This window comes from Archocentrus centrarchus, chromosome 20 (assembly GCF_007364275.1).
Source record: "Archocentrus centrarchus isolate MPI-CPG fArcCen1 chromosome 20, fArcCen1, whole genome shotgun sequence".
NCBI lineage: Eukaryota > Metazoa > Chordata > Actinopteri > Cichliformes > Cichlidae > Archocentrus > Archocentrus centrarchus.
Genome location: NC_044365.1, coordinates 9018529 through 9041424, shown reverse-complemented (window position 1 = coordinate 9041424; position 22896 = coordinate 9018529). Strand labels below are relative to the sequence as shown.

General features: G+C 39.8%; 2 protein-coding genes and 1 pseudogene across 3 annotated transcripts in view; 1 reads left to right on the top strand and 2 right to left on the bottom strand.

Moving 5' to 3' along the window:
- Positions 1 to 294: 294 nt before the first annotated feature.
- Positions 295 to 7708, top strand: f3a (coagulation factor III, tissue factor a). Its single transcript, XM_030755987.1, has 6 exons — positions 295 to 518; positions 1511 to 1622; positions 1773 to 1966; positions 2127 to 2302; positions 2389 to 2557; positions 6160 to 7708. Exons 1-6 carry the CDS (start codon positions 449 to 451, stop codon positions 6291 to 6293), a joined length of 855 nt encoding a protein of 284 aa, XP_030611847.1. The 5' UTR covers positions 295 to 448; the 3' UTR covers positions 6294 to 7708.
- Positions 7709 to 9166: 1458 nt separating this feature from the next.
- LOC115799908 (tartrate-resistant acid phosphatase type 5-like) lies at positions 9167 to 12064 on the bottom strand (annotated as a pseudogene).
- A 6386-nt stretch (positions 12065 to 18450) lies between these two features.
- Positions 18451 to 22896, bottom strand: part of abcd3a (ATP-binding cassette, sub-family D (ALD), member 3a) — a 34337-nt gene continuing 29891 nt past the window's right edge. For both annotated transcript variants that reach the window (XM_030756501.1, XM_030756500.1), the window contains 5 exons: positions 21728 to 21817; positions 21514 to 21633; positions 21056 to 21160; positions 20813 to 20869; positions 18451 to 19857 (listed from right to left, as the gene is read on the bottom strand). In XM_030756501.1, the coding sequence (XP_030612361.1) occupies positions 19780 to 19857; positions 20813 to 20869; positions 21056 to 21160; positions 21514 to 21633; positions 21728 to 21817 (450 nt within the window). In that variant the 3' untranslated portion in view covers positions 18451 to 19779. The remainder of the gene's footprint in view (positions 19858 to 20812; positions 20870 to 21055; positions 21161 to 21513; positions 21634 to 21727; positions 21818 to 22896) is intronic.

Sequence of the window (22896 nt, the reverse complement as noted above, 5' to 3'; positions counted from 1 at the left end):
ACACTTGGAGCGATGAATTCAAGAGAAAGAAAGTGAAATCTAATTTGCAGCTTAACAGTATAAACAGTTTTTATCCTTATCAGTTTAATAATAAAATAACAGAACAAATGGCAGGCTGCGTTGCCATTTAACTACTCTGTGCGCACCAACCAAACACGTTCACGGTGCAGTTTTGGCTGAGAAAGAGGTCATCCAGAAGAATCCCCTGTATTAATGACTTCAGCAGGACAGGCACGCAATGCATACAGTATTCATCCCAGTCCGGTGACGACGTAGCCGGAGGCGCCTTATATGGTCACGTTCGACGAAGTTAAACCGCTGTAAGCAGTGGTTTGTAGTCAGACTGAAGAGACACGCAAAGTACTCTAACGTGGACACAGGATCCAGGATTGAACTGGGATAGCTGGTTTAATTTGATCTGGACTCTATTTCCTGAGAGGAGTGTGCCATGGCGACCATAACACTACAAGCGGCAGCACTTTGTATTGTATTTTTTCTCTCCACGCCTCGTGTCTCAGGTGAGTCCAGCACTTTCTCCTAACCTATTGTGAATGCAGCCCGAGAAACGATTAGTATTATTCTTACATTTGGATACTTTTCATCGGAGATGTATGAAAAGTAAAAGAAAAAGATAACGTTAAACCTAAATTATGTTGCCATTGGAGGGACTAGTTTACATGTGCATGAACAGGTCTAAGTAAAGTAAAGTTTACTTCTGGGGTAATTTTCAGTCACTTTCATTTTAATATAATTTTTTCTTCTTCTTATATGCACTGTTTCATATATGTGTAATTTTACGTATTACCTGTAAATCTAAAATGTTTTCGGTATCTTAATAACAGGTCTTGGCTATTACTGTTTTGTCATTACTTTTGTAATTAGAAAAGCTTTGTACATTTCTGCTCACCGTCAGACGAAGTCTATCACTCAGTTTTTCCCCCAACTGTCTTACCTTACAAATTGTGAGTTGTGAAAGAAATTACATAACTTGCACCCTTTGCCTTTAGCTGAAGTGGAAGCAGCCACTTACAACATCTGAAAAGTCCCACAAGTAACAATATTTCAGACAGGACTGAGAAGGTGGCCTTTAGATCCTCAGCTAGGAGAGAAAAAACGCTTCAGTTGTGATTGTGTATTTAGTGGGTGGCACACTTACTTCCCGTCATGAAACAAAGAAACCATAAGTGTTGATCAAGCAGTCTATCCTTAAAAGTGCATGAGAGAGGATCGTTTTTCAGCCCTGATAAGAGCTCATTCAGCATTTGATCAAATCACCGTGAACTCAATGAAGTGCTGAGTGTGAACACAGTTTTGCTCTTTCTGGTTCTGCTGTTTAAAGAATGCAGAACACTGTTTTAAATTTTTTTTTAATAAGTTAGTAGTAATTAGTAATAAATGTTTTCCAAAGGCCTGCTTGATAGGTGAACGTTTTATGATTTTCATAATGTGACTATAGCGTGGTATTGTATGATATGAATAGTATTTTACAAATCCACTTTTTTTTATGCAGGCTCATATCCCCAAGCATGGAATGTGACCTGGAAATCCACCAATTTTAAAACTTTTCTTACCTGGGAACCCAAACCATCACCTGATTACTCATACACAGTGGAATTCTCTCAGTAAGGACCATTCACACCCTCACCTGATATCCCCTCCAGCTGACTTATGGAGGCATATTTCTGTTCCGTAATCTGTTTTCTTATGTGTCCAATATTTAAGTCACACCCATGAGTCGTTTCTGTGTGTAACATGTGACATGTCACTTGTAGGGTTGGTGGCAACAAACAGAGAACTCAATACTGCATTCGCTCCTCAGCAACTACATGTGATCTGTCCAACTCATTGACTGACCTGAAAGCCTGCTATGTAGCCGATGTCCTATCTGAACCCCCACAGGGAGTAATCTCTGACCAGATTGAATTTCCCCACAAAAGTTCACCAAAATTCTGCCCCTACAAAGACAGTAGGTCCCTCTTCTGCTGCTGTTCTAAATCAGTATGATGTGATTTGTTTCACTCAAAGCATGTTAGCATGTTCAGGCAGATCAGAACTTTATTTACAGTATGTGCAGTTCTGCCAGTTTAAAAAAAATAAAATGTGATCTCCCCTGTACTCCTCCACAGCTGACATAGACAGCCCTGACTTCAAGCTGGAAGTGAGTAAAGGCAAAGCCACCCTGACTGTGACAGACTCTCTCACTGCCCACTTTAAAGATGGTGTCCTGCAGAATATCAGGGATATCTTCTCTGAGGAGCTGCAATATAAAGTCACTTACTGGAAAAATAAGAGCACTGGCAAAGTGAGTATAAACAGTACTCACAATAGCAGTCTTAAACACATGAATGAGACAACGGATGCTTCATGTTTTCCTTTTGCTGCCCTCAGAAAGTGTGGTTCTCTAAGACCAGTGTGATCGAGATGACTAATCTTGATCAAGGGGAGAGCTACTGCTTCCAAGTCCAAGCCTACATCCCCAGCCGCAGTTTTGAGAAGCAACTAGGAGAGATGAGTCAGACCCTGTGCTCAAAGGATGATGACCAGTCCATCTTTAAAGGTGAGCACTTACCTTTCAACAAGTAGGAAAAAGTGAGAAGGAAAGGGACTTATAGTCATACATCAGGGCACTGAACCACCAGCCACCTGCCAGATAGGGATTCTAAGTGTTGCAACTGTGTGTGTGTGTGTGTTTTGTAGACTAAAGAATCCAGACGATACCAGAATTGCAAAATATTAGCATGAGTTCCAGAACTGCCTTCTGTAATTCGTGCTATATTCTGCAATTCAAAGCTGATGAGAAATTTTGTGAGATGAAAAAAAAAATAGTTTTTCAGACATTTGCTCAAACATTATAGCAAAATACCTGACGCATATTTGTTGAAATACAGAAGAACACAGAGTTTAAAAAAGCTTTGCAACGAATGAAACAGTATGCCTATTTAACACATTTTAACACTTTCTTGCTCCTGCTTAGTGAGAAACGATGTAATTAAAGCTAGCAATGATGACACATCATCAGTGATGTATGTCTCTGTGGGTTTGAAGCACTCGGAAAAGAACAGCCATGCTCTTTGTACCTGTCATAGATGAGTGTGTGTGTGTGTGTGTGTGTGTGTGTGTGTGTGTGTGTGTGTGTGTGTGTCCCCAGATCTCCTGCTAATCATTTTATATTACAGTGTTTATTATGGCAATATTGCTAGGAGACGTGAGGCACGCATAACTGTGACTCCATCACTGAAAACATTTAGTTAATCTACTAGATAATCTTTGGAGCCATGTGCAGAATTTTTGAAACCACTTCAGTAATTATGTCTACTATAAATTTACAGCTCAAAGAGTTTGTTTATTCATTATTTAGTAAAGCAATTGCTCCAAAAGCTCCCCTGCCGAATTCCTCCATGGTTGAAACAACTTAGTGTTAAATGGAGCATTTATATGTAAAATGCTAGAGTTAGCAATTCAAACATTTAAAAACAAGGATATAAGCAAAATATATAGATATTTCCTATCTTCACTCTGTCATGCTTAATATTAATATTTTGACAGATTTAGATGCAACACTGGCACATGCACATGCCATTGCATCTGATGGTAAAACTTGTATACACAACAACAAAAAAAACATCAGATGGAGGAAACACTTAGCTGATTTATGACTGTCACATTAAAGTTTTTTCTGATCAAAGTATGTCATTTTTGCTAATTTTAGTAAACAAATTTACTAATATATATATATATATATATATATATAAAGCACTTATACAGATATACAACAGTTACTGCATTTTATGCTGTGTTGTAGTTGCAGATATTTGTAATAGAAATCCAACAGCACCCTCTTGTGGAGGCTGGTACTCTATCTCTCTAGGGATAGAGAGATGTGGGAATATATCTATCTATAGATCTACCTACCTACCTACCTATCTATCTATCTATCTATCTATCTATCTATCTATCTATCTATCTATCTATCTATCTATCTATCAATCAATCAATCAATCAATCAATCAATCAATCAATCAATCAATCAATCAATCAATCAATCAATCAATCAATCAATCAATCAATCACTAGAGGCCAACATCAAGCAAGTCACCATGAAGTCTGGGATTTACCAAGGAGATATATATGCTCTATGCTCTATCCCCATTGCTGTTCTGTACAGGAGTGAATCCCCTCAGCCAGTCATTAACAAGACTGGCTACGGATACCGACTACGGAATGGAGCAAACATCAGCCACCTTTTCTAATATGGATGCCATCAAGATGTATGCCAGGAGTGAACGAGACATCTATTCACTGATTCACACCACTAGGCAGAAACTACATCAGAATGTCACTGCAGAAATGTAGTTGGATGGTAACAAAGAGAAGGAAGGTAGTCAGAACTGAGGGGATTGCACTACCAAAAGGCAACATTGAAGATAGCTATAAGTACCTTGGAATCCCACAGGCAAATGGGAACCATGACAACGCTAGAAACTCTGCAACCTGCAAGTACCTGCAGAGAGTAAGGGGAAGAATGGGAAGAACAAAATCCAGGCAATCAACACCTACACCCTGCTGGTTATCAGATATCCTGCTTGGATAAACTGGCCAAAGGAGGAGATGGAAGGCACTGACATTACAAGACAAGAAAGCTCCTTATCATGCATGGACCAGACCCTGGGTGCAAGCTGTGCAAAGATGCCCCTGATACAATCCAGCACATAACAGAAGGGAGCAAGATGCTTGCAGGCAGGGCATATATGGAATGCCAAATACCTGCTGAGAAGGCTGAGGTCTTTTGGAGTGCAGGGGACACTCCTGAAGACCTTCTATGACTCTGTGGTGGCATCAGCCATCTTCTATGCAGCAGTATGTTGGAGCAGCAGCTTGTCTACAGCTGAGAGGAAGAGGATAGACAAGCTCATCAGGAAAGCCAGCTCTGTCCTAGGATGTCCTCTCGACTCAGTGCAGGTGGTGGGAGACAGAAGGACTCTGACCAAAATAACATCACTGATGGACAAGGTCTCCCATCCCATGCATGAAACTGTTGCTGAGCTGGAGAGCTCCTTCAGTGACAGACTGCTGCATCCTAAATGCACAAAGGAGCGTTACCGCAGATCCTTCCTCCCAGCAGCTGTAAGACTTTATAACCATCACTGCTCCCAACAAAAACCACAATAACCTACACAATGTAGGATAATATATAATATACTGTAAATAGTCCGGCCTGTTAAGGTTCAACACACAGGCACATCATGTACATTGTATATAGTGTTATTATTAGTATTATTAAGGTTAATCTTGTTTGTTGATTTTATATATATATATATTCTTTTCTTAATAGTGTAAATTATTATATCTTTATTTATATTTATAATAACTGCGGCTGCTGTTACACCCAAATTTCCCCTCTGTGGGACAATAAAGGCTGTTTCTTCTTCTTCTTCTTCTTCTTCAAAATGAAGTGGCTGGCATAGTATACAGGAAAATCTATCCCGAGTATGGCCTGGAAGCCCTGAGGTCAAAATTATTTTATATATATGGTAAATGGATTGGTTGTTACATAGCACTTTTCTACTCTCCTTTAAGCATTCAAAGCACTTTATACAACATGCCTCATTCACCCATATTCATACAAGCACTTCTTTCTATGGCTAAGTGCTTTCAATCTAACATTCACACACATTCATCCTCCAAGAGTTGCATCAGAGAGCAACTTGAGGTTCAGCATCTTGCCCAAATATACTTTGGTATGCAGACTGGAGCAGCCAGGGATCAAACCACCAACCTTCCTATTAGTAGATGACCTGCTCTACCTCCTGAGCTACAGCCACCCCAAATATAAAGTGAATCATACATATAAAAAATTGGGAGCGTTGCATTATGAAGGGCATCTGGGCTAATATTGTAGGAATAACCTCATAGTCCAGTGTAAAATCTGTGCCAAATCAAACATGTGGGACCATCATCTGTGGCAACTCCTTAGGAAATAGGGGAGCAGCATAAATACAGTACCTGTGAATTTTTGTAAAAAAGGTAAATGTGTCTTATAGTTGAAAGTGGCATGAGTGGTTCTTAAGGCTAGTGGTTGGTAACGTGTAAATGCCTGTCCATTCCAAATGACCAGCAAAGTAAACTCTTAAGTGTAACATAATCTTTTGTTTTCCACAGTGTATTCTCCTGCTGTGATCATTTCTACCATCGTCCTCATCTTGCTGCTGATTGGCATCATCATAACTGTCATAGTGATCTGCTGCAAACAAAGGAAAAAAGTTCCTAAAAGTGAAAAAAAGGGTGTTGTATAAAATGTGTGTTTCATTACATGTGCATCTCATTAGGAAAATGTGGTACAAGTGAACTGGAATGGTACCTTTAGGAAGCGCAAGGGAATATCTAGCTCAACATTCCTTGATGAAACACTGGAATTCAATTTAGTTTCTGTGAAACTGCTTTATAGATTGTCAGATTTTTGTTTGTTTTGTTTCATTTCAAGCTACAGAAAAAGGGACACTATTGCATTCCTTTTCTTTTACATTGGTGAATGGTACTTTAACACTAGCGACTTATGTTATTTATTTAATTTTATAGTCTAACTTAAAATGGCTGATCCTTTGCTTTCAATATTTTTTGGGAAATAGGGAAAATGGTGTGTGTATAATTGTATTTAATTAATATTAAAGATAATAAATATTTTACTCAACACAGCCAATTTGTACAGAAGTGATTTATTGATTTTATAATTTCCAACAATTATTTTCCTGCATATTTTCACTGATTCTGAGTAAGTGGCAGTGTATCAGGGGAAATACATCTTTCTAAGGATAAATATTTATCAGTATCAGCCTTCAGATGCTTTGGTTTCTTCTTTACTTTGTAAATAAGAAACCTTAAAAGGTTTGTTGACAAAGTCAGGGTTTAAAAAGCTTTAGAGCTATGATTTCCATACAGACAACACTGTATAAATACAATAAATATGTATAATAATAATAAAGTTCAACAGAAAGAGAAATGAAGCACAATACAAAATGTTTTTCTTTTACTTATAGCTGCACAGTGTACTATTCTCTTGACATTCTCTTAATAGAGTTTAAAGTGGGCTGTATAGTCATGGCCAAAAGTTTTGGCAATGGCACAAAGTTTGTTTTTCATGCACTTTACTACTTCAGTTTTCATTCATCATTGTGATTGTTCACAGCACATTCATAAGTTTCAAAAACTTTTACTGGCAAATAAATTAAAAAATGTTGTTTTGGCAGTGGTACCGCTAGCAGACCTTTTGGCCATGACTGCAGTATGTGTCGTTTCAGGAGGCAACGCATATCACCTGGGGTTCTTAAGGCTGCATGTCAAAGATATGAACCCCCAAATTTCCCCATCATCATCATGGATGTGTGAGCATGTGTGTTACGGCCCTAGCAGGGCCTGCTGTGTTTTGTGACCTAATGGGTGTGGCTTGCTCTTTCACCCACCTTAGGTGCCACCCATTTTATACAGCTGACTCAACTTAGCAATTAAGCCAGCGTACTTAGGGCCAGACTTCAGAGCCAGCGAGCCTTTGTGAAACTGCTTGCGAGTGCTGTGTGCACACTGTGGCGACACTGTGCAGGGCATTTACCTTATGCTGTTAGCTTAGTGACTAACTTCTGTGTTTTGTTTTTTCTTTCTTTTGATGGTGATGGTGGCCTGTCTGTCTCTTTTTGTTGAACCATTAATAAAAACCTTTTATTTTAACAGTTTTGCCTCTATGTCTCTTTTGTCATAGGTGTGTGGACATAAATGTGAGTAGACAAATTTCTTAATTTTACAACTGATAATCACAATCAGAGGTGGCTTTTGAGATGATTTAGACATTTGTAAATACATGCACTCAATTTTATTTCATAAAGTGTGAAAGTGTACATGATTTATGGCATAATTAGAAAAGGCTGGGAAACTATCATACTGATAACTGAAGACTTCTTGTTCCAGGCTTAAATTTTTTTTTTCTTATAGTCTAACTTATAGTCTTATAGTTTCTTATAGTCTTGCAAAAAGTAAGGAAATTTGTGGTTGAGCAGCAGAGTTGAGTATGTCGGTGGCACCCATGAAAAACTTGCCAAATCTTCCCTGCCAGTGGGCAACAGCTTATACTGCCATTGAGCTTCTGGTACCTGAGGATTGTCACCATTGGAGGCAATCTTAATTCAGAGAGCCATTGACATGAGATTCTGCAACCAGTGGCAATCCCACAGGATCGAACTCCATCCTCCAAGATGACAATGCTCACGCCCACAGGGCGAGGTTTATCAGAGACTATCTCCAGAATTTGGGAGTGGAGAGGATGGAATGGCCTGCCTGCAGTCCTGATCTCAACCCCAGTGAACACTTGCGGGATCTACTTGGGCACACTGTTAGTGTGAATGTGAATAATACAACTACATTGGCTGACTGGTGGTTGAAGAATGGGATGCCATCCCACAGTGCATGACCAAGCTGATCAAGGCTGTTGTGGCTGTGTATGGTTCTTCCACATGCTACTGAGGCCCTTGTTTGTTAAATGAATAAATTGTTAAATTGTCAATATTTGTAGTTTCTTCAGACTTCAATCATCCAATCCAATAAATGACACCAAACCAGAGAAGATTTGTGCAACCCATATACTCAACTCTGCTGCTCAACCCACAAATGCATTTTCTTTATAAATGGGGCTCCATTTAAGGGGAAATAAATACACGTTCCAGTGATATAAGATTTATTTCCAAGAGGCATTGTTACAGCAAAAAAAAATAATCAACCAAACACAATTGTTCTTTCCTTCTTTGTTTAGCATCCTTGGGTTTCTTGAAAGGCGTTATATAAATCAGAGCTATTATTATTATTATTAAATTTCCTTACTGTTTATTATTATTATTATTATTAAAAACCAGACAGCCTTCAGAACTAAAAATAATTTCTCTTATATGCAGATAGCTGCATATTCATATGTCATAGCTATTCATAAAGATTAGAAAAGAAAAAAAAACATTAAACAACACCACCGCAATTTGAGTCAACACTAAATTCAATACTGTAAATGGCCAATGGCCAGTGTAATGGTATTAAAGTATACAGAATTAGGAGACAGGACAAGCACTATAGGAAAAACACAATGTGCAAAGGTATGCATCACACGCACTGTGACTATAACATATCTGTACCCTCAGATTGTGCATTTTGGCAGCTCAACCTGGTAAACACATTTCCCGTCTGTCTGCTTGAAACTGACTATCATCTGACACTCAGTAACCTGGAAGCAAGCCAGGCCTCCTCCTGTGTGATTGACAGGACTGGAATATAGCTGCCAGGACTGAGGAACACTATTCCTATGACGGGCGGAAAGGTCGCCGACCATCCCACTCCCACTGACTACATATGAGCTCCCATCATCTTCACTGATAAACTGTTGAAAAAGAGAGATGAATCATGTCTTATTTTGACAGGATTACATTTTTACAATTAACTTATAATAATAAAGATTTCAAAGAAAACATCAGACAAATAGTATCTATCCCTCTGTTTTTTTACAGCAAGATGGAGAATGTATGTAAGCTAGCTTTGAAGCTGATCAGCAACAGGGGAACAGTTATTCAACATTTCCTACAATATGACTTTGACAAAATGGATGGATTTAATTTACATTCCGATACGTAAATCGGATGGGTATCATCTTAGGAAAAATAATAGACCCAATTAATGGGTGGACAGACACATAGTTCCTGGTTTGAACTGGTGAAAATGCTATTCTTTATGTGACTGAACATGCAGAACACACCTGCAGATCATGATCATGGCCACACAGGTAAACCGTGACTCTATATTTCTTCAGCAGGGGCCTCAGCTTGTTGACTAGAGAAGATGCAGGTCCATGATTGCCAATAGGCCACACAGGATAATGACCAATTCAATTCAATTCAATTTTATTTATATAGCACCAAATCACAATAAACAGTTATTGTGGGTAAAGACCCTACAATAATACAGAGAAAACCCAACAGTCAAAACGACCCCCTATGAGCAGCACTTGGCGACAGTGTGAAGGAAAAACTCCCTTTTAACAGGAAGAAACCTCCAGCAGAACCAGGCTCAGGGAGGGGGGGTCATCTGCTGTGACCGGTTGGGCTGAGGGGAGAGAAAAAAGACAAGCTGTAGAAGAGAGCCAGAGATTAATATCAATTAATGATTAAATGCAGAGTGGAGTATAAACAAAGTAAATAAGGTGAATGAAAAGAAACAGTGCATTATGGGAACCCTCCAGCAGCCTAGGCCTATAGCAACATAACTAAGGGATGGTTCAGGGTCACCTGATCCAGCCCTAACTATAAGCTTGATCAAAAAGGAAAGTTTTAAACCTAATCTTAAAAACAGAGAGGGTGACAATCACCCAAATGCAAGCTGGGAGCTGGTTCCACAGAAGAGGGGCCTAAAAGCTGAAGGCTCTGCCTCCCATTCTACTCTTAAGTATCCTAGGAACCATAAGTAAGCCAGCAGTCTGAGAGCAAAGTGCTCTATTTGGGTGATATGGTACTATGAGGTCTTTGAGATAAGATGGGGCCTGATTTTTCAAGACCTTGTATGTGAGGAGAAGGATTTTAAATTCTATTCTAGATTTAACAGGGAGCCAATGAAGAGAAGCCAATATGGGAGAAATCTGCTCTCTCTTTCTAGTCCCTGTCAGTACTCTAGCTGCAGCATTTTGGATCAGCTGAAGGCTTTTCAGGGAGCTTTTAGGACAGCCTGATAATAACGAATTACAATAGTCCAGCCTAGAAGTAATAAATGCATGAATTAGCTTTCCAGCATCACTTTTGAGAAAGGATGTTTTTAATTTTAGAAATATTGCACACATGCAAAAAAGCAGTCCTACATACAGTATTTGTTTAATATGTGCAGTGAAGGACATATCCTGGTCAAAAATGACTCCAAGACCAGCTACCACAATATAGTCTGACCTGAGTATTTTACCAAACTCAGATGTGAAATCATCATCATCAAAACACCACTGATCTTCTGCTACCTTGGAGTCCTCTGGTCCTAAAGGCTGGATTTAGTTATATGTGTTTCCACATAGCATGACTGTGTCAATCATCAGGATGCTCATGTTTGTGTGTGGGACAGTAATATGAAGGTCATAATAAACAGCTGGGTAGTTCCTAGACAAACAAAACATACATAAAGTTAAAAAAAAAGATAGGCAAAAATGTGGAAATTTGATTCACAGATGTAACCAAAGAAATGGGTGAACATGTACAAACACCAGAAGGCATTTTAACAAAATCAGAAGCACTTGATTTTAATGTGACCCAGTAGTCAAAAAAATAGAGTGAAAGCTACAACTTGGTGTATTAGGACTGACCATTTTCATTCATGTTCAGAGTGTTTCTGCCTGTATTGCTTGATATTTACCATCGGTGGGACATGTTATGCCATTTGAGCTGAGATGTTACCAATGTGGTTTGGTTTGAAGCAGTTAGGTACTATTTGAGGCCCAGCAGAAATGACTGGGAAAAGACACTTTCAAATGTGTTCTGTGGAGGGGGAATAACTCACGATTTACTGTACATGCATCAGTTTTCAATTCAATTCAACTTTATTTATATGGCGCCAAATCACAACAAACAGTCATTTCAAGGTGCTTTTCTTTTTAAGCTGCTTTGCAGCTAATATAGTATGACCAAAGATTCTCAGATTCTATTTTGATGTTAGATTGTACAATATTAGAGAAAGTGTTAAAGGCTAGTATAACAGGCTCAATAATATGCCAGGGTCTATGTTGTCAGGGGGCCTTTACCCCTGGTTGGGTCTCCTAAGGCAAACTGGTTCTGGATGAGGGGCCAGACGAACAGTGATTCAGTCAGAAAAATCTGGCGACCTGATTAGCCTGCCCAGGGTTTGGGTTAGGGTTACTGGGTCCCCACCCTGGAGCCATGCCTGGGAAGAGAGCTCCAGGAAGAGTGTCTGGTGGCCTGGCCTTAGCCCATGGAGCCTGGCTGAAGGAAGCCAAAAAAGTTGAAATGGGCCCACCCTCCTGTGGTCTGCCCTTGACCACCGCCTGATGCATATTGCACCTGACTGTGCCTCCTTCATGTGGTCTGATAAAAGCTGTTTCTCGGTCTATTTGTTCCGGCCTTCATTGTCCTGAAGCGTCTGCCTGACGGCAGCAATTGAAACAAAGAATGTCCAGGGTGTGAGGGGTCCTGAAGGATGATCTGAGCCCTCCTCTGGCAGTGGGCATTGAACAATTCCTGGATGGAGGGCAGGGGATTGCCTGTGATCCTTTGAGCCATGCTGGAGTGATTCTGTTTCTGTCTGCTGCTGTGCAGTTGTTGAACCATACGCACAGACAGTAGGTCAAGATGCTCTCTACAGAGCAACCGGACACCAGCAGATTTTGGGTCAGGTAATTGCCCCTGAGAACCATCAGGAAATGCAGTCTCTGTTGGGCCTTTTTGACAATGCTGGTCATGTTGATACTTCAGGTTCAAGTTGGAGTTGATGTGAACCCAGACAAGCTTTTCAAAGCACTTCATAATTGGTGGAAATGCTACTGGCTGAAAGTCATTCAATCCACTGATGGTGTTCTTCTTGGGGATGGGGATGATACTGGACGACTTCAGGAAGGGAGGGACAGCAGCCTGACTCAGGGACTGGTTATAAATGCTCAACCAGCTGAGCTGTGCAGACCTTCAGTACTCATACAGAGACATCATCGGGCTCCACAGCTTTCCTGGGGTTCACAGTTTCCAGCCTTACCTCTTGCGCCTCCAGCCTGAGGACGTTGTTGTTACCTGCCAATGGATGTTGGATGGCTCTCTCTGGTTGTTGTACATTGAAGCGCCAAGAAGCTGTTCCTCTGCCAGATTGATATTATTGTCGTCAACTAACAGGCCGGGTCTGTAGTTTATTATATGCTGAGCCTGCCTGAAGTCGTGGCTCTGGAAACAGCCCTCAATCCTCAATTATACACACCCTTGGCCTCCCTGATGCCCCTCTTCAGGTTGGCTCTGGCAGTGCTGTAGCCCTGAAGGCCCTGAAGGCAATGTCCATCTCTCTGAGTAAGATCTGCAGAACTTGATGTAGTCCAGAACAGCTGAGGTGTACTGCTCCAGGTCCTGATGCTTGAATATGTCCCAGTCAATTGTTTCAAACCAGTCCTGCAGCTGTTGAGAGGCACCTTCAGGCCCGGTCTGAACAGTTTTGCTGAGGGGGGTGTATGCTGGTATCATAAGGAGGGACAGATGGTCCGACAGCCCCTCTGTCAGATGTGGCAGTGGCACATTTATGACCAATAAAGGTTGAAGGAGCCAAGCTGTCCTGTTTTTTTTGCCGACAAAGAAGAAAAAAATTTGATCCTCTTCTAAATGGACACATTCCAATGGTGTTTTTCACAACAGAAAAGCTCTCTAAGCTCTAGAAATTAGAAATGTGACTACTGAAGTGCTGAAAAAAGGGAAAGAGGGAGATCACCAGGGAGACAGAGAAAGGAAGAAGATGAGAAGAGGTGTATGAATGCGTGCATAAAAACTTATAAAAGTACATGAAAAAGCACTGCTGATTTTCCATTAAATATAAAGATGCTTTTTAGTAAAGTAGTATTGTGATGGTTACTTTTCATTTTTTCTGTAAGCTACAGTGCTCTCCATCTCAAACTGTACAGTACATGCATGCATATATCGTCTGATTACTGAAGAACAAAAAACCCTGATCATCAAAATATATTGGCTGGGGCCCACCAAACCAATCCAATTTTATTTATATAGCACCAGATCACAACACACTTTGTTGATGGTTTATGATATAATTGAACCAAACAACATAACTTCTTTGCTGGGGTGCCTGTAGCTCAGGAGGTAGAACAGGTCATCTACTAATCAGAAGGTTTGTGGTTTCATTCCTGGCTGCTTCAGTCTGCGTGCCAAAGAATCCTTGTGCAAAATACTGCACTTAGCTACAGAAGGAAGCACTTGTATGAATTGCTGTGAGTGGGTAAATATACACGTGTTGTGTAAAGTGCTTTGAGTGCTTAGTTAGAGTAGAAAAGCAGAATATAAGAACTAGTCCATTCACCATTTAATTCAGGAGCACTTTGGAACTGAACCTGACTTCATGCTACTATCTTATCTCACTACAGCTAGTTAATTAACTACAAACTAAGCTGAACCTGAGGAATAAACTAAAGAAACTCCACACTCTTAAACAAAGACATTTTTCCGTATCAGCTGACCCCTTATGGTAAGGAAGCAGCCTAAAGTAGCTGTCCAGTTTGTGGTGTTTACATTTGTTTGTTAAGCTCTGTGAATTGTTCAGCTGTTTTGTGATAACCTTATGTTTTATTTTGGATGAAGATTCTTTCATTTACACTGTTAAAAAAAAGGAAAAAAGAAAAATGAAGGAACACATTTCTGGGATATTGATCTGGTCAGTTTAGTAGCAGAAAGGGTTGTTAATCAGTTTCAGCTCCTTTGGTATTAATGAATTTAACAAGTGCACTAGAGGGGTAAAAATTAGACAACACCCAAAACAGGAATTGTTTCACAGGTTGCAGCCACTGACATTTCTTCCCTCTTTTCTGTTTTTTTTTCCCCACTAGTTTTGCGTTTGGCTAGGGTCAGTGTCACTATGAGGTGATATCTGGAACCTATAGGTTGCACAGGTAGTCCAACTCCTCCAGGATGACACATCAATATGTGTTATTGCCAGAATATGCAACCCTGAACAGGATAAGCGGATGGATGGATGGCATCTGGTTGACATCTGCTTAAATTTTCAGCAAGACAACAATCCTAAACACACTGTCAATGCACTATAAGCATACCTGGATAGAAGAATACACAGTAGAACACTATGACCATCTCAACATTAGAAACAGTGTCTAACTAGATAGGTTTAATGGCATTACCTTGTGGATCCTCACTCCAGAGGTTCAGTGAGGATCTCTGAATGATCCAATGTTGTCCCAAATGACTGATGATGATAAATAGAATCCACCTGTGTGTAATCAAGTCTCCCTATAAATGCCCCTGTTCAAAGCGCAGAGAGCATCATGAAGACCAAGGAACACACCAGGCAGGTCCGAGATACTGTTGTGGAGAAGTTTAAAGCGGGATTTGGAAACAAAAAGATTTCCCAAGCTTTAAACATCTCCAGGAGCACTGTGCAAGCAATCATATTGAAATGGAAGGAGTGTCAGACCACTGCAAATCTACCGAGACCCGGCCGTCCCTCTAAACTTTCATCTCAAACAAGGAGAAGACTGATCAGAGATGCAGCCAAGAGGCCCATGATCACTCTGGATGAACTGCAGAGATCTACAGCTGAGGTGGGAGAGTCTGTCCATAGGACAACAATCAGTCGTACACTGCACAAATCTGGCCTTTATGGAAGAGTGGCAAGAAGAAAGCCATTTCTCAAAGATATCCATAAAAAGTCCCGTTTAAAGTTTGCCACAAGCCACCTGGGAGACACACCAAACATGTGGAAGAAGGTGCTCTGGTCAGATGAAACCAAAATCGAACTGTTTGGCCACAATGCAAAACAATATGTTTGACGTAAAAGCAACACAGCTCATCACCGTGAACACACCATCCCCACTGTCAAACATGGTGGTGGCAGCATCATGGTTTGGGCCTGCTTTTCATCAGCAGGGACAGGGAAGATAGTCAAAATTGATGGGAAGATGGATGGGGCCAAATACAGGACCATTCTGGAAGAAAACCTGTTGGAGTCTGCAAGAGACCTGAGACTGGGACGGAGATTTATCTTCCAACAAGACAATGATCCAATTGATCCAATGGTTCACAAATAAACATATCCAGGTGTTGGAATGGCCAAGTCAAAGTCCAGACCTGAATCCAATCGAGAATCTGTGGAAAGAGCTGAAGACTGCTGTTCACAAATGTTCTCCATCTAACCTCACTGATGTTTTGCAAGGAAGAATGGGCAAGAATTTCAGTCTCTCGATGTGCAAAACTGATAGAGACATACCCCAAGCGACTTGCAGCTGTAATTGCAGCAAAAGGTGGCGCTACAAAGTATTAACGCAAGGGGGCCGAATAATATTGCACGCCCCACTTTTCAGTTTATTTGTTAAAAAAGTTTGACACATCCAATAAATTTCATTCCACTTCACGATTGTGTCCCACTTGTTGATTCTTCACAATGTTTGAAGCCTGAAATGTGGCAAAAGGTTGAAAAGTTCAAAGGGGCCGAATACTTTCGCAAGGCACTGTATTTTACATGAAGGACTGCTTTCTTGCAATTTGTGCAACATTTCTAAAATTAGAAACATCCTTTCTCAGAGTTATGCTGAAAGTTAATTCATGCAATTATTACATACGCTATTGTATTGTAATTCATTACTATCAGGTTGTCCTAAAAGCTCCCTGAAAAGCTTTGTTTATCCAAAATGCTGCAGCTAGAGTACTGACAGGGACTAGAAAGAGAGAGTATATTTCTCTCATATTGGCTTCTCTTCATTGGCACCCTGTTGAATCTAGAAAAGAATGTAAAATTCTTTTTCTCACATACAAGGTCTTGAATAATCAGGTCCCATCATATCTTAAAGACCTTATAGTACCGTATCACCTCCAGTGGCTCAGGCGGTAGAGCAGGTCACCTACTAATCGGAAGGTTGGCTTCTATTCCTGGCTGCTCTGGGCTGCATGCCAAAGTATCCTTGGGTAAGATATTGAACCCAAGTTCCTCTCTGCTGCAAGTGTTGGAGTATGGATATGTGTGTGAATAGTAGATAGTAAGCACTTAGCTACAGAAAGAAGTGTTTGTATGAATGGGTGAATGCAAATGTGTTGTATAAGCACTTTGAGTGCTCAGAGTAGAAAAGCACTATATAAGAACGAGTCTATTTACCAATGGGAGATCTAAAGACAGAAAAGCCAGTGAGCAGCTGATTCAGTTTTTTGTGTTTTCTGAAAAATCTGAAAAAAATGGAGGGTAATCATCATCATCAAGCTTTATTTGTCAAGCACTTTAAAAAGCCACAACAAATACAAAGTGCTGTACACCAAATAAGTAAAAATATTAAGAGAAAAAAAAGCAATTAAAATTAAATAAATAATTAAAAATTGTAGTACATTAAAACAGGTAAGATCAATGTCTCGTGCTGGGTTGAAGGCCAGAGAATATAAATGAATCTTTAAAATAGACAGTGTAGGCGATTGTCTAACGTGCACAAGCAATTCATTCCACAACTTAGGGGCAACAATGGAAAAAGCCGGTCCCCTCAGAGCTTCCGCTTAGATCTCTGTATATATAAGAACATCTGATCAGATGACCTGAGATCTCGGACGAGAGTGTAGGGACAAAGCAGTTCAGAAAGGTAAGGTGGAGCAAGGCCATTTAAGGATTTAAAAACAAATACAAGGACCTTAAAATGGATTCTAAAGTGCACAGGTAGCCAGTGGAGTGAAGCCAGGACAGGTGTAATATGCTGCCTGATAATGATATGGAACTTTTTTTCAATTATGGTTCATTCACAGTAACACTGAAATCACGACTGGCAGCTGCAGGGAGTGGAACCAATTTTCAATCCAAATTTTATGCTCCGTCTATTTTCTCTGCTGGAGGAAACCGGATACACCAGTCTCCTCTATAACCCAGGGCTCTGCTAGACTGCTTTTGTCTCAGTGTTCACTGCGTGGCTCTCTGCCTTTTTTTTTGCACCATCGTACTGGTGTGTATTAAATTACTTCTTTTTTTTTAAAAGAATGCTACAGGAACTAAGTGACCATAGAAGCAGAGAAAGTATCTATTGATTAATACTGGGATTAAGATGTTTATATTAATTAATTTAAACATACAACACAGTGGTTTTCATTTACCAATGTTTGTGATTTGTTGAATTAGCTTGCTTCTTTAGGAGTGGGAAAAACCAAACAAAACCAAACAAGCACCTCCCTCCCAAACCTAACAAACAAACAAACAAAAACTAGAAGGGCACTCAATAGCGCACATACCTCACTCAACCAATTTTCTATGTGCTAATCCATCATAGATTACTACATCAAAGACTAGAAATGTATTTTATTGGTTTTGTTTTCATTTAAAAAAAAAGGAGATCCACATGAACAGATAAGGGGAAGATGCCAAGATATCAGTGCATGTGTGATTTTTGTGTAGGGTTTACAGTTCACGTTGCATTATTGTATTTTAATTTAAAATAGAAAAAGTTACCAATTTAATTGTTTTTACTCAAGTACCAAATTTCATAATAGATGAAAAATTCACTGATATGAAATTTAAAATTTCACAAATGAAAAATTATGGTGACTTTGACCTTGAAAAAAACGATTATTTATTCTTGGACCACTAATGAATATTCTGCTCAGAAACAGCATCTCGCTTTAATGGGGCGCACACACACACACACACACACACACACACACACACACACACACACACACACACACACACACACACACACTTTATGAATATAGTCTCTACAACTTTTTATTTCATTAATGCAAAGCAAGATCATAACAATTATAGAAAACTAACCAATACAGTTAAGGCTCCTCTTTACATTTTTAAAACATTAGTATAAAGTACATTATTGACACAGGTAATGAAAAAATGGCATTGAGGGCTGGAGAGGGATTTAGTCTGTGTAACCCATGTGATCTAAGGAAGAGGCTGTCATTCACCATTACATCTGCATATTTATGTACCAATGAGAGGGGGGGTGAGGAGAAGAGCAAAAAAAAAAAAAAAACCCAAAAAAACAAGACAAGACAAATACTGCACCTTTTCAATCCCACCACCTATGCAATCTAAAATTGTCATTAATGGAAATTAGTTATGAAATTTAAAACTACACGTTAACTGCCTGTGACAGCACTGTTAACTTTAAATTGTCATGAATTAGGATGCCTTGAAAAACCATAAGCCCTTTGCTTAGAGATTCCTCAATAGCTTTTTCCTGCAGCTACAGACACACATGCTTTAATTTCATGAAACATACAAGGGGGTTTTACCATGTGACTTAAAGGAGGAGGGAAAGGGGGGGGGCCAGAAATGACAAGGTGCAGCAAGCAAGCATGTATACACTATATATGCCATGTTACATCATAATATGTTCTTCCCCCCACAAATGCCCCGATAGGTAGTTTGTGTGAGGTATCATAACCTGTGGCTACATTTTAAAATTTAGCAACCTGTGCTTGTGAAACGCTTGCTGGTGCCATCACCTTCAGATGGGGTGCAAGATGTCATCCTGGCATCCTAATTTAAAAAAACAAAACAAAAACAAAAGCAAAAATGCAAATATTCATTTAACATTCTGAGTCTACCAGACAGTGAGTGAATCCAAAGCAAACAGTAAAAGTGCTTAGATAAACCAGCTCATAAAAATCAGTAAATCAAAAGTTAATCTTCTCTTCAGTCAGTTGTGGACAGTTTAATGAGAACCTCCCAGACAGCCAGGGCAATCACTTCAATATGTCTAAGTAGCATCACGCTCACTGGGACATGTGAGAAATGCTCCCAAGAACAACATGATATCTTGGTCATCATTAAACCCTTCATTGTTATGATGCATGATCACAGTGACAACAGCAGTACGTGTCCACTTTTTAGTGTAAAAAAAGTTGGCAACACGTTGTTTTGCAGTTAAAAAATTATTGTTTAGACAAGACTACTGTGATTGTTAGTCATAACTCCTGCCATGAGTGCACCCTGGAGAAAAAAAACCCCAAAAACAAACACACAAAAGGGACTGGTTTCTGAATTAGTAGTGCATTTTTGGCCAATGTCAACAGGTGGTTATGAGCCAAACTCTACTGTTTCTTCTGTGATGGGCTTGAAATCGTAGTTTCCTCTCCCATCCATGTGTAGATAATACTGTAAGACAGATTGGGGGAAACAGACAAGGTGAGTGAGTCGGGGGGGTTTACTGCACAGGTTACTGCAATATGTAAAGTACATCGTTTTTGTCATTGGATGACTATATTGCACAAACCAATAAGTAATCCAATGAGAAGTTAAGAAGGCTCAAATAGTCATACCCAAAACAAATTAATCTTGCTCACCTCAAATAGCCACGGCCATAAAAAAAGCATGAAAATATGCAAATGCATCTGCATGTCATAGCATTGACCATATTACAGATTTTAGCATAATGGTGACAGGAAGGTCCTAACCACAACTTTATAATGTGGGAGTCAACCACTAGGACCACTCTGTGATCAAGACCAAATAAGATCATGATCATCACAGTCAAATGTTACAATAAGTGGCATGTAACTTGGAACAAAGTGATATTTTAAGCCATCCTATCTTTTGGCATCATGTTCTTCCTGTATCATGTATGGTAAATGGACTAGTTCTTATATAGCGCTTTTCTACTCAGTATGAGCACTCAAAGCGCTTATACAAATTATATGCAAAGTTTAACTTTAACTTTTTATTTATTTTAATGTTTTATATTTATACAGTGGGTAAAATCTCACTACTGGATATCAGTAGATTGCAGAGTGGTTAAATTATAAGTATTATGCATGAAGGTTACATTCTGAAAATGGACCCTGAACACAATTTGGGTGAAAGCCATTACATGATCACTGTATGCAAGTTTCACTAATTTCTGTTAATACTATGAACTGTGGACAGACTGATGGATGCCTTGCAACGGCATGAGCTAAAAACCTTAAAATCTAAGATCTACATGAGCACTAAGAGTGATTTGGCCAACTTCTCTGCTATTGAGCAATGAAGCCCAGCTGCTGAAACATTAACAGGGACTGCACTTGTGCTGCTCTGACCTTCATCATAAGAACAGAAAACATCCAGTTCCTACCTCATGGTGCTTCCACAGGGACTTTCTATGAGACACAGTGAACAAGGTGATGCCCACCTGTTGAGTCAAGACACAGGATAGCCTTTTAAAGAACGGTATACTGGCATGTTTATCACGACAGCTTGCTTTATAGTCTTTCCAATATATTTAGCAGTATCTCTACTCCCAATGGAGAGACTCTTGTAAAGTTTTTGATTCATTTTTTAGCTGTGATCCCCCGTTTTATTTTGTCCTGAAACATACCGTCCTGCAATGGCTGTAGATGTAATCCTCGACATCCACACTCACTGCACTGGTGCACTCATCCAGAATAGCAAACTGGGGCTTGTGGTAGAACAGTCTGGCCATCTGTGTACACAGAGACATACTGATCAGGAGAAAGAGCTAAATATGATAATCCTTGGTGTTCCAAAATTTGCCCACTTTGACTGAAAAGGATTTTCAAATGAACATTCAAAATGAAAAACCACAGAGAAATTATGTATCAACATGCCACTCTAGCTGTAGTTGTGAGAATAAGGTGGGACAGACCCTCCACTCGCCTGAATGGCTTAATAAAGGTGTTGGCTGGTCAGTGTTTTGATTTTTTAAATATATCTCTCTATATAGATATCTATCTCTATCTCTCTCTCTAGATAGATGCAAATCAATGACTTGTGCGTCCTTTTCAGCCTGTTGACAGAGTGCAAGTGAGGCCTTACAGCCATCCTCTGCTTTTCCCCTCCACTGAGAACATCCATCCAGTCCTGGACAACATCCCAGCTTCCCTCTCTGTCCAGAATGTGACCAAGCTGAACATTGTCCAGGTAGTCCTTAAGCACCTGGACAGATTTACACAGTAATATAGTCAACTAAAACAACACAAATACAGGCAATGTGGAGGAAATGCATGTGTGTGTGTGTGTTGTGTCCCACCTGATCAGAGATGCCTTTCCTCATCTGTTCTTCATGGGTGTCAGGATAAATGACTTGGTCCCTCAAAGAACCCAGAGTCATGTAAGGCCTCTGGACAAAAAAACTCAGATGTAAGCTTCTGAAGTATGAAGGCATACATTAATGACTCAACTCACAAAACGTAACTAAACTAAAAGCAGATACGTGTGTTACGTGTATATACACATGTAACACATGTAAGTAAGTGACATCAGTCTTTTGGTAGGATAGCTTTTGACCAGAGACCTGTAACAAAGCAGGACTTGGGTTTATCTAGGCAACTTTAGGTTTATCATTGGACTTTTTTTCCACTATGACAGTGGATAGAGTCTTAGTGGGACAACTTTTGATGTAAGCCAACTTCCTCTAGAGCAGCTTATGTTCCAGACTGGAGATCAGGGTATGAAATTGCTGCCTACTGACCAATTCTGAGGATCCCTCAGATCTGTGTAGGCAGTAGTCTAAGGTTTTACAGTGTCTAACCCTGATGATCAGTAGTTTTAAATCTAGACTCTTAGATACAACTTTATTCCTTGGCCAGGCCCGGTTTAATAGTACACTACCTATGGCACTTTTCCTCCCTCTCTCTCACACACACACGCGCGCACACACACAAAAAAGATGCTTCGTCTGAAACAGTTGTATTGCTTTCTGTCTGCATAATGTTTAACCTCTTCATATTTTTCAAATGTAAAAATCAGTTGCTCTGCTGCCAGTAAAGGCATCTATGTTTGTGACAGGTCAGATGCCACCAATGCTACCCCTTTCATGTTAATATGCAAGGGAAACCCTGTGTTAACTTAGCAAGTTGATATCCAGCTTCATGATTGCTTATCCTGATTGCCAGTGTTAGGGTAAGTGAATCCAGATAATGAAAGGGTACCCTGGGTATGCTGAACTCACTTTGTAGTATGGGGCCCAAGACAAGCAAATGGAAAATATTGCTTGAAACAGGTAAGTAAGTAAGTAAAACTTTATTTATATAGCACCTTTCACAGATAAAATCACAAAGTGCTTTACAATGTACAAGTAAAATAAATAACAATAGCTGATAAGACAAAGTAAAACATTTAACTAAAAGCTTGTCTGAATAAAAGTGTCTTAAGCTGCTTTTTAAAAGAATCATTCAGCCATACGGAGAGACAACGGCA

Bases quoted from the DNA above. Each gene is read 5' to 3' on its own strand.
- f3a (XM_030755987.1), top strand. From the start codon at position 449: ATGGCGACCATAACACTACAAGCGGCAGCACTTTGTATTGTATTTTTT. The intron at 519-1,510 runs GTGAGTCCAGCA...TTTTTTATGCAG, and splicing joins CTCCACGCCTCGTGTCTCAG to GCTCATATCCCCAAGCATGG. The intron at 2,558-6,159 runs GTGAGCACTTAC...TGTTTTCCACAG, and splicing joins TGACCAGTCCATCTTTAAAG to TGTATTCTCCTGCTGTGATC.